Raw genomic sequence first — 12,130 nt, forward strand, 5'->3', positions numbered from 1 at the left:
TGTTTAACAAATTCCATTGCTCATATTAATTCGTTTATGTTCATGAACATGCCAAACAAACATAAATGAACAAATATAAACGAACAGAGATAAACAAACATAATTGGACATAATATAATAATGTATTCAAACATATTTGAACATATATAAACATAAAAGGAACTTAAATCAACGAAGATAAACGAACAACATAAATGAACGTTTACGGATATATATGAACAAACGGGAGCAATGTTCATGTTCGTTCGTTTAACTAAACGAACGAGAACTTGTGTTCATGTTGGTTCATTCATTAAACAAACTAACTTTCTACCGAACCGTTTATGAACAGTTCTTTAAACATTCGATTTGTTTACAGCCTTAACAATATATCATGGACAAACCGAATTGTGTCGACATGAGACTCCTTTTGTTCCTCATCTTCCCAAGTGGCCGCATGTGCTTTAGCTTCATGCTTTTAAGAAAATTGTTTCTTAATTTTTGAACACTGTACCATCCAATAAATATAAATTAATATAATTAGTTCAATTGCAATGATCGTAAAAAATTTCACCTTTATTTTGATTCTAAATACAGAAATTTCATGTATACATAATCATGAACCTCTTGAGTACTGTCAAATTGTCAAATCGCCTGGTAACAAGAACATCTACAACATATAAATTTGTTCCGTGTATACAACTCCCATAAATAAAGATCGAAAGAAAGATCAAAATGCAGTTAAACCATCATAAAGAAACTATAATTTGTTTATATATCTACATTGGGTTGTTTTTAGCAACCACATTACGGCGTGGATGGTGGTTTTTCAGCAAGAGTGTTTTCCTGGGCATCATTTTCTTGGGCAGCTTTGTACTCGAGGTATTCCTCAAAAGGATCACCACTCGAAGAATCAGTTTCAGATGCCCCGTGATCTCTCGGTGAAAATGGAAGTCCGTCAACAGAAAAACCTGATTGATGCATAAGGGAAGCTACATTAGTCGAAATTTTCTCAAGTTATTTCGCCGAGTATACTTTTGGTATCATTTTCATGGTAGTATATAGCAAAACAACCTATGAATTATGGAGCATGTTACGTCACTAACTCAGGAATGAGTTGTATATAAAAAGTGCGGGGATAGCATTTTTAACCTTTATTATGACAACATAAAAAACAAAAAAAAAGGGAATTTGCTTGATACATGCACATTTATATTATGAGGCACAATGTGTGCGATACATGCATGTATGTATCATGTATCAAGCATAATGTGTGTGATACATGGATGCATGTCTAAGATAATGAATGTACATATCAGGCATGTATGAGACACAGACAAACACAAGATGTATATATTATACATAAATGCATGCATGCATCAGATACAATACATTTAAATGATATCCAATGCAACCTTTGTGTGAGTTAAACTTGTTGGTGTGGCGTTTGATAAGTTTCTTGGCTTTTGTTATAGTGAGTTGTCTAGCAAAAGGAGAATAATCCTCGCTATCACTCCAGTCGCCAGGCATTGGCTCTTCTCCTTCATTTCTCATTGTGCGAAGGACAAAGGCTTTGGCCTTGCGGCGTTGTGTAGAGAATAGTCCTCTAACAGAGGTAACAAATCCATCACCAGCTCCATCAGCAGCAGCAGGCCGTTTAGGAAAACCTAAACCATGATTCTCGGATTTGCAGCCATCCTCGTTGTCGCTATCATGATCAAGTGTCGGGACATTCGCTAGATTTGGTTCTTTGTTTTGACCATGCAACTTATCTTTGAACTTCTTACCCTGCAGCAACCAACATTTATATATTGATTATCAACAGAAAAGCATAATAAACTTATACTAGTAATAAATTAAGTAAACCAACATAATAACATCATCTTTTAAACTAAGCAAATCGACACAATAACACCTATATCTTGATACATAGCTAACTCACCTAGATGAATGATGGTCTATTTATTTTCAAGAGGCAAACCAACTCTCTCATTAGCCAACCCTAGACAATTTATGGAATCAAATATACTACACAATATCTCTTAATCTTTGTTTACAGTGTTACCTAATTTGTGGATATGATATTCTTAGCAATTTCGTCTTCATGTTCTCCATTTCTCTTACATCGTCATTCCAATCACTAGCTTAAACTTTTAACCCATACACTACCGGAAATCAAGGGTCCACGCAAGCCTATCTGGAGGGCAGAAAAAGGCATGTGAAACATTTATAGTGGGAATCGAGACAAAGTAATGAAAAAAATGACTTCTCACACTTAGACAAAGTGAGAAACGCTCTTATTCATCTCTAAGGACTTCTTTCACAAATTAAGGGTGGCTTGGTTATACATGGCCTTACACGAATTACAAACAGACAACTACTTGAAATATTTTACTATGTACATGAAATGATACTTTAGATATATCTACCCTAGAATTGTCTTTAAGTGTTGGATAAGCTTCCTCACCTTAGATCGGGCTACAGATTTATAGTGGGAATCGAGGAATAAGCTTCCTCACCTTGCCATTTATTATAAGATCAAGGAATAACAACCTTGAGTCTTCATTCTCTTTCTTCGAAAGTGACAATACTAATGCCAAAGGTACTGCATTGAAGCAAGGTTACCTTGGGTTCGTTTATTTTCTTGTTTGTGTTTCTATCATTAAAGCATTCATGATGGCCTTTTGTCGGTGACAATTTTGGGCCCGTTGTTGTCCTTGGCATTTTGATTTGCCATGTTATAGGGAAGGGCTCCACTCTTGTTCCCATTTTCCTTCTACCTTGTAACGTTCTCTCTCCGTTACTTATTTCATGGATAGGATCCTCAACTTGAATGTATAGTGAACAAGTAAATTGCTCGTCGTAATTGTCTTTAAGCCTATGCTTGTTGTATTATTCAAGGTCCAAGTGTGCCCAATCTTCGATTTCATCGTTCAATAAGGTGCCCCTATTTGACACATCATTGAGTTTCAATATATAAAGTTGGTTAACTCTAAGATATTGTCTATTATCCTACATTTTCAGTGGAGTCTTGGTAGTTTTTATCTCCCCACTAATCAGCATTGTGTGTAACAAAGTTCTTGCATAACTCTGCGTTGAAATATTCCACATATTAGTGTTGTACATCCGTCCCTCCTCTCTCTTCAATGCTTCCTTCTCCACCAATAGTTGGGCCGAAACTTGAAGGAACTTAACAACATTGTCAATCTTTGTCGCATCATCGGTTAGCTGCTTGGACTTAAAGTATTATTGTTCAAGGTCAAAGAGAGTTTTCGACCATGGTAATGTTCCACGTGTTGTTGAACACATGAAGCTCTAGAACTTTTGAAGCCATGACTACTAATATTGTCGAGGCTTAGCTGATTGCTAAAAGGTTCTCCACCACGACACATTGAATCCATCTCTTTTTTGATAACTCAAAGCATGTCTTCAATGAACTTATAAAGACTGTTAGAGCTCATGGGATATAATTCCATCTCTTTCTTGAGCTCTTGTCTAAGGTTGCCCATCAACGCCTTAGCCACCATTGATATACGTATACCAACATTCTCTTTAAGTAACAATTCGATGGCCTCCTCTGTTTCTCTCATGTGTACTTTACATCCATATATAAGAAAGTGATTCAGAACTATGTTGCTTCACCAGAGGGACTTACGGAAGGTCGTGACTTGCTCTCGTTGGTTTTATCCTTTCATTGTGGAAATGACCTTTGCTCTTATACCACTTTTCACGTGCTTAAATTTCTAGCATGTGTAGAACTTGACATTCTTACCCTCTAGAGACCAAGTAAGCCCATTGAGAGGCTCTAAAAGACTTGTGAAGCACTTGCAAGGGGATTGAGAAGGACTATAACCCTTAGAGAAATCAAGAAACAGTCTTGTTAATATCAAAGGTGGACTGTTTTACAAATGAAAAACTAATACTTGAATTACGAATAGACAACTACTCAACTGGATACATTATAGATAAATGTTAGTATGTACATGAAGGGACAGTTGTAGAGATATCTATTTGTAGAATTATCAAAGTGTTGAGTGAGCTTAGAAGTATCATAAACATACTGATAATAAAGAGAAAAATCGAAAAGAAAAGTAGGAACGAAATAATTCCTATATCTCTCGATGTAACGTCTATTTCTGGAGAGTTTTACCAGTTGTCAATTTTCTGCTCATTTAAACCGTATCAAATCAAGCATAGTACACTAGATTTCATAGATGCTATCTAATTCCAAACTAATTTGTTACCTCTCATAATTGTGAAAAACGTCCATTGCCATTTCAGTCATGGAAATACATTGTTGCCTGTTTTACCAGCACGATTATTGTGCTTTAAAAGTACATCTTAATGTCTTTTGTCTTCAAAAAGTTAAGTGGTTTGAAGTTATCAGAGACCGAATTTAGGTGTTATTTACCTGCATTCCAGTGACAGACTTGAGGACTCCCCAAATAACATGCTTTTGAACTCTGGCAAACAGCTTCTTCCAAGTTCCAGTGAATTCAACACGGTGGAATGAATCCATCAGCAACCTCAGATCACTTACTGCAAATCTTGAACCTTCATAAGTCACCAGTAGTTCCACCTGTTTCAATGGAAAAATAAGTGCTCTAAATACTTAAACTTTGGAAAAGAAGTCATAACTCATAGCATAATTTTTTTTTTATCTATCTCTGAAATACCTGACTTATCTTGATATTATGAAACTCTCTAATCACCTCAGGCTTGCCTTTCTTTCCATCGGTTGGTTTACCTACCTTCTTTTCTTCATGTCCAGGTTTTGAAGCTTTTCCAGTTTTTGATGATTTTGCACAAGTTTTTGAGTCCTTGGCTTTAGGTTTACTCAACTCTTCCTGTTCAAAGGATTGCATTTGTTCTAGAAGTTCATTAGCCACAGATTCGGCTACATTTTCTTCCCATGTTCTATCAAAAGAAGAGCTTCTCCTTAACTCATGGCCTGATACTTTCCCTTTCTTTGATGCCTAAATGCATGCATCAAGCATTACTTACTTACTAAATGAAACCACTCAAATATTTAAATGTTAGGACTTACCAAGGGGTCGGCAGTGGTTGATTTGGAGGATCCCTCTAATTCCTTGGTTTTGCCTCTTCTTAAACCAGCAGTTGTCGAGACCTTCCAAACTTCCTATTTGTCGAAAAGTCACATTCAACTTATGAAAAAATTATTATTTGTGGTTGATATATATATATATATATATATATATATATATATATATATATATATATATATACACATATAGTAAGTTTATGACCTGCCGCCGGTGGCTGTCTTGTTCCTCCTCCGTGAAGAAATATCCACACATCATCCGGTACATGGTCTCAGTCAAATGTATTTTCAAGGGGTAAACATCGGCCTATATGTTCAAACATGTAAATATGCGCAAATAAGTGTTTGACTATTATTAATGACAACACTCAATAGGATCAACATTTCATAATGATAGTGATAATTAATAGGTAAAAGAAATTTGGTAATCTTAAACACCAAGAAAATACTGTAGATAGAGATACCTGGAACAATTCAATAGGTGAGGCACCATCCTTTGGAGCGCCTAGTTTTGCATCTACACGAATCATGACTTTCCTGCGGCCCCACAAAACTAGTATCGCATCATTCAGGAATAACATACACACTGACTACAAAAAGTTATTTGTCTATTTTATTTAAAGTAAGCATGCGTGGTTTAGTGAATGAGATAACTGATACTCAGGGACAATTGCAACAAAACCAAATCTATACTTAGGGACAACAAATATTACAAGACTCGATCAATGCAGAAAACTATTACAGTTCAAACCGGGTAAAACAAGTTACAAATAAATAATGCAAGTACGGACGATAAGAATGAACCTAAGACCTAATCCATTGTGAGGTGATATCAGCATTTTCATTCATTTGTGGAAGGTAAGCACCTCTTCCAGCCACTATCTGACTAGTCTTTGCTGATGATAGCAGCAGATGACATGATCATTCCTTGATCAGATTGAAGACCAAAACAGACCCTACCTGATAAGGATAAAAACAGGTCATCCATTGATACAGAATTAACGCATAGGTGTTTCCTTTGTTGCATCAGCTTTTGAATTTTTGACCAGAGCCCATTTCTTCTGTATCATATCCTTGCATATTTCCAACACACCATCAAATTCTAACTTAGCTCGTCAACTTCTCCTTATTAGCCAACAAGGACTTCCCTTGGTAAACAATACGCATAGGTGTTTCCTTATTAGTTTCCAATTCCCACAATTCTTTTTAAGTATATGAGAATAATTACTTTTGAGTGGACGAATAAGAAAATAAAACTTTTCTAACCTGAACCAGGAGTAACTTTGAGGGCAGAAATTAAAAGACCATGTTCTCCTTGTTCAGGTATGCAGCAAGTCTCCTGACCAGCCCAAAATAGATGAATTTCAAGATACACAAAAACTCTTTATTAGAGCTACTCCAGCCCCACCATACTTGTTTGCGAAGCTGGAATACTGTGTTGCTTTGTTCCTGTTGTGTGGAAGACAAACTAATCCTGGGAAGATCCACAAAGTAGGATCAGTTTGTACCATCTCTTTTGATGACTGATTCCCAAATCACATAGGGTCGAGTTACAAACTGGCCATGATCCTTGAGAGGATTACTTGGGTAATTAAGATAAATATCATGACTTACTGCATCTTCCAACACTACAAACAACTCCAATCGCTCCATAGAAAAAATATACTTGCATTCGAGAGTCAAGATGGCTTCTAAGATTTTGGAAGAGTTCGACGCTAACGACACGACAACAACGAGGCGAAGGTACAGACTACAGAGAGAGAGGTTGTCGATCAACAGAGAAATGGTGGTATCTCGCCCGGATGCTGGGCTAACTTTCTCGCTGTAGAGGTAATAAGGTATGGGCTTAATTTTTTATTGATTGTCCAAGTGATCTATTATCCGATCCAACTTCATTGAGCCCAACACTCTCATTTTGGCCCCATTATTCTTTTTAGGCCCACTTCTGTAATGACCTAAGTTTAACGGAGCCGTCATCACTAATACGTTCCGTTGGATTTCCGTTTGCATTTCCACCAACCGTCGCTCTCCTTCGCCGTTTGACGATCGGAATCGTCGAAGAAGCAACCCCTTAAGCGCTTCCCAGTCTCTTATGGGTCGGGTTCGGTGCTCCCAATCATACCCAAGAGATCTCGTCGCAGCCTCTATCACGTTCTCTTCGGTCGATTTGTGAAAGGAAAAGTCCCTTCCAGCATTCCGCCACACAACTTTGAGTCTCTAACATTCAGAGTTGCATACTCGTTTTTGTTCTCGATTCTTAGAGGTTGTGGAGACAGCAGTGGTGATGGTGGTGGAGATGACAGTGATGGCAGAAGTGATGGTGAAGGCAGCGGCAACGGTGGCGGCTGCAACGGCAGTGGTGGTTGTGGTGGTGGGAGCTGCGGGGTTGACTCGGATTCCAATTCCGACTCAGCAACTTCCGATGATACTTCTTCTTCATCCTCGTAGACTACTTTCTGCTTCTCCTTCAAGGCAGAGTAATAAATCTCTCTCCACTTAGCCTTCTCAGCCTCCATTCCTTCCTGTGAGCAGTAGTACTTTTTCCATTTAGCTATCTCAGCTTCTTTCTCTTCATCTCTTTCTTTGTGGCTAATCCTCAAATCTTCCAGAGCCCTTGATTGTTGTTGATTCCATAGAGATTGTTGTTGTTCATTTTGTTGCATAGTTGTATTCCCTTCTTCTTCTTCTGGTGTTCCAATCCCATGCCCTGCCTTCTCATCCAAGAGCTGGTCTATTCTCTTCAGCATTTCGAGCATATCCTTATGGAAGATCTTCACATCTTCCAGGTTTCTAGCTTGTTGTTGGTTCCACAGTTTCTGTTGTTGCTGTCTGTCTTGCATCTTCCTCATAGCTTCCTCCAAGTAGTCTAGTCTTTCTTGCTGTCATTTCTTCTTCATCATACCAATTGATAGGCCCTCCATAATCATCATATGAATTAATAGATTCACAGCAACAAACACTCAATAATACCAGAAAATTAGGATAGAATTCCACCGAAAAAAGAACAATTCAATTCTTAGCTGCCACAAGAAAAACCTCAAAAGGGAAATAAATACTACTAGACATAGCTTAGGGAAGTGGTCCCAACAACAGACCTGGGACAGACAAAGATAGTGCTCCTAACATAACAAAACTGCCAATAACAACCATAATACCAAAGAGACCATTCTATCCCTAAAACCAAAAAGATAACAGAATAACTCTACTAAAGCAAATCAACTAAAAGCACTCTAGAATTAGTTGGGGCTTATCAAAGGCTTGCCAAAATGCCTCAAGACAACAAGGAAAGAAGGTGGCATAACAAGAAAAATGAAATGAAAGCGTTTGCATGCTCAAGCCTCAAGGTCATCAACAGTGAACTGAATGCACTGAATTTAGCATACATGAGGTTCATTCTTATGAGAATTACAATTGTAAATATCGGTAACCTGCAAAGGTAAAAATCAGCTTGAGAGTATTAGCCATCTAGATTTACTTACTTTCCCCATTCGGAAGGAGGATTCCATGCGGCCAGAAGTGTATCTGATTTAGCATTAGGCAAACAGTTTTTCACAACGCAACACTTTATTGTGAATCTAGCAACACCAATATCTTTATAATCTCTGTCAAAATCGTATATCTGCATACAGAACGACGATTGATATATAATATTCGTCAGCAGTGCGAATAGGTCCATAGAAACAAAACAAACCAAAAAACAGAATGCTTAAGACCTTCAACAGTTTATAGTACTTACTGTGTTTGGCTTGCACTGGACTACGACAGACAGAATTTGCAATTTTTTGTGTCCTACCAAAAAAGACATGAATGCCCTCCCATCAAAATAGCCCAAGAAAGTCTGTCCAGTAGTCCAGTGTGCCAAATGCAGACTAAAAGTCATGAAAGTCTTAAAAAAAACAAGAATATTGTAATCCTTGCCATGTCATTTATCTCGATCTCTGAAATAGATTTTCCATCGAGGAGCATGCTCCATGCAACTTTCTTCAACTGAAAAGATACGTGCATGGCACATGACGGGCCTTTATTCTTCTCTTTCTCTTTCTCCATTAGCTGTTGCTCTGCAGCTTTCTGCAAAATCACCCTCAAAGAAGCAGCCACAGCCTTTCTGGATTTTTGTGCATTAATGACCTCTTTCCTAAGCATTTGCACCTGTAAAGGTCAAGTTCTAGTTTTCTTATATATACTGTACCTCTCTGCCCATTTCTCATTAGTAACTTTCACTAATGAGAAATTCAGTTGATATAGTAATAATGAACCCCACATAAATGAAACTTTTGCCAACGAGAATAGATAAGGTCTCAATATCCATCATTCCCATAAATTCATGAAAGATTTAATCCTTTCTATTGTTGTAAACTTTTGTATCTGTAAGTTTACAGCTCTTGGTTGTCTCAAGGACAGTAGTAAAAAGGTCCCAGATGGTACCACTTTTTATTAAAAAAAAAAAAATAGTAGCAATGGGTATATGGTCAAATCGGCAGCCAGGTGACAATTTTATTTTGTTTGGCCTAATCAGAAATTCGGTAAAAAGTTTGGTTGTTTAATACTCAAATTCTGGATGTGGGTGGCATGTTCCGCACCCTAACTAACATTCAGATCCTAAAATCGCTAGATTAGAATTCATGGCTTTCTATGCCATGAACACTAAAAGTAAACAACACTCTCGATAGTTCACAGGAAGTGCTATTATGTCATTTATTTTCGGTGGCATGTTAAAAGGTTTGGATGTGGATCGGTTTATTTAAATAATGGTATACAACTAAAATATGTAATATGAATATTACATATATTATGCCATTTATTATCTGAATTAATTAGTTGAAAAGGTTTGGATGTTACCAATATGGGTCTGGTGGTGGTTACGACGAGTATATCCCCTTCCTTTTCTGAGGGCACATCTACAACGGTATCAGATGGAAGAGAAAGGTTCCTTATATCCTCATAAAGCAAGTTTTGTATCCGTTCTTTCTGTTCAAGTTTGACTCTTTCTAGTTCTACCTCTTCAACACCAGCAGGCACCACCTCATAAGCTTCCTCCTCCATCTCTTCATCATCTTCTGCTGATTTAGGAATGCTACTTTTCTGAGGCCTGAATTACATACAAGCTTTAATACAAGAAACTTTCTTTCCCTCCAGGAAACTCTTACTTTTATCCCTAAAACTATAGGGATCGATGCAAAAAATATCAATGTACATTCATCCTACTTTTATTTCTTATACTTACAGCATTGCATGTTGAAATATCTACCAATTATAGCAGCAGCATCCAAAAATATAAGCAATTTGTCATTGATATAAAAGGGTAGATTCTTCAAAGTATAATAGAAAAATACTTTAAAATACAATGCTATAATTGGGTGTATTTTTTGAAGTACGATTCCTTAATAAGAAAAACATGAAAGTGCACTATTGTAATAGAAAAGATTGGAAGTAGGATGCTATAATATGAAAATAAATGAAAGTGTGTTGCTATATATATATATATATATATATATATATATATATATATATATATGTAGAGAGAGAGAGTCGAGAGAGAGTCAGGTTCTTTTGAGAACCAAAAGATTTGTAAGAACTTGCGAACTCATAATCAACTCATCATTTTTCAAAACCAAAACCACAAATCTTCTCCAAATGGTGCGTCTAAGCCATATCTAGGCTCAAAAAAAGATTTGATGATTTTTTTTTTGGTTTTTTTGGAAATGTGGATTTATGCACAATTAGCAGTCATTGAACTGTTGATGAGCACAATTAGCAATCATATTGACTATATATGCAAATTTCCAAAATGAATAAAAAAAATTGTCAAATCTTTTTTTTTAGCCTAGATATGACTTACATGCACCATTTGGAGAAGATTAGTGTTTTTGGTTTTGAAAAATGATGAGTACATTATGAGTTCGCAAGTTCTCACGCTTTTTTTGGTTAGCACAATAACTCAGCTCTATATATATATATATATATATATATATATATATATCTATATATATATATATATATTGATGGCAAAGAGTAGATGAGGATAAAGAATCTTACTTTGGTGGTCTGGCCAAGAGTACATTGTTGAGAACATCAAGAATAACATGAAACTGGCGAGATGTCATGGTTGCTGTCATATTATCAGAATTGAAGGCGAGTTCTTTTAAAGGTTTCACCTGAAAAATAAAAGTTTCAACGACTTAAGTTATACATTACAGACGTATGGTGAATTTGTCTCTACAAAAGGCCTAAGCTGGTGAGCATCATGTGAGATGTAAATTAGTTGGAACAAGAAGTCCAATCCACATTGGAATTGAAACTCCAACTCTAAGGTTGATATTATTGGTTCAGTTTCTACAAAGATATGGCCTCATAACCAATGAAGTTGAAACTGGAGAGTGGTCTCTAGAGTTATTGTTGTTCTTTCTTTTGACTCAACACATGTAATTTATTGGAGTGGTTCAACATGCCGCCTTTCATCGGTATCTCAAGAGGTAAATGAAATGTAGGCTCACGGGTAGGGTAGAACCACTCAAAACTGCATAGTCTTTTGGTTTTCAGAAAATCCAATTGAGGGTTATCTTATCTATTACTGAAAACTAGGTATTTCTAGAAAGAAGCATATTATAAATAAGAATCGGTGGGCAGACCTTTAAATCTGCTGTTCCACCATTGTGTGTTGTGAAGCGGAAGTACATATCACAGGGGGTGAAGACCTGTTCAAGTAAAGCCCCAGTACGCTTTACTTTTGGGGAGCTCTTCCTGATCTTTGGTAGCCATTGGACTCCAGCCCCTGGATCCACATCAGTAGGAGCAACATGAGCTTGCACGTGTTCCAACATCACAGACAGCTCTGACCAGTTCCATATCAGTTCAGGAGCACATCCTCCATCACCATTACCATCTTCTTCAATCGCCTCTAATACAACATTTACAACTTTATGAAATGACCGACCTAAAACTCTCCCACTAGAAGCAGCCACCAAAAATCTACCCTGTTTGTTCAACATTAACATACTCAGATCCTTACCATGCACCACATAATCGATATACAAACATTTTCCTACACTTGTTAAAAGGTTCGACTTTTGTATTATCAGAACCATGTCT

At 36.9% G+C, this 12,130-nt stretch overlaps 1 protein-coding gene across 1 annotated transcript in view; it reads right to left on the minus strand.

The window, feature by feature from the left end:
- Positions 1-534: 534 nt before the first annotated feature.
- Positions 535-12,130, minus strand: part of LOC145127737 (protein SABRE-like) — a 34,019-nt gene continuing 22,423 nt past the window's right edge. Inside the window, exons 10-21 of the mRNA XM_079062875.1 lie at positions 11,671-12,015; positions 11,078-11,196; positions 9,881-10,130; positions 8,960-9,190; positions 8,521-8,660; positions 5,506-5,578; positions 5,247-5,348; positions 5,027-5,119; positions 4,656-4,955; positions 4,391-4,558; positions 1,395-1,767; positions 535-950 (exon numbers count right to left, since the gene is read on the minus strand). Of these exons, the coding sequence (XP_078919001.1) occupies positions 787-950; positions 1,395-1,767; positions 4,391-4,558; positions 4,656-4,955; positions 5,027-5,119; positions 5,247-5,348; positions 5,506-5,578; positions 8,521-8,660; positions 8,960-9,190; positions 9,881-10,130; positions 11,078-11,196; positions 11,671-12,015 (2,358 nt within the window). The 3' untranslated portion in view covers positions 535-786. The remainder of the gene's footprint in view (positions 951-1,394; positions 1,768-4,390; positions 4,559-4,655; positions 4,956-5,026; positions 5,120-5,246; positions 5,349-5,505; positions 5,579-8,520; positions 8,661-8,959; positions 9,191-9,880; positions 10,131-11,077; positions 11,197-11,670; positions 12,016-12,130) is intronic.

Source organism: Lactuca virosa, chromosome 7 (genome assembly GCF_052849685.1).
Source record: "Lactuca virosa cultivar CGN04683 chromosome 7, Lactuca_virosa_CGN04683_v6, whole genome shotgun sequence".
Classification (NCBI taxonomy): Eukaryota; Viridiplantae; Streptophyta; class Magnoliopsida; order Asterales; family Asteraceae; genus Lactuca; species Lactuca virosa.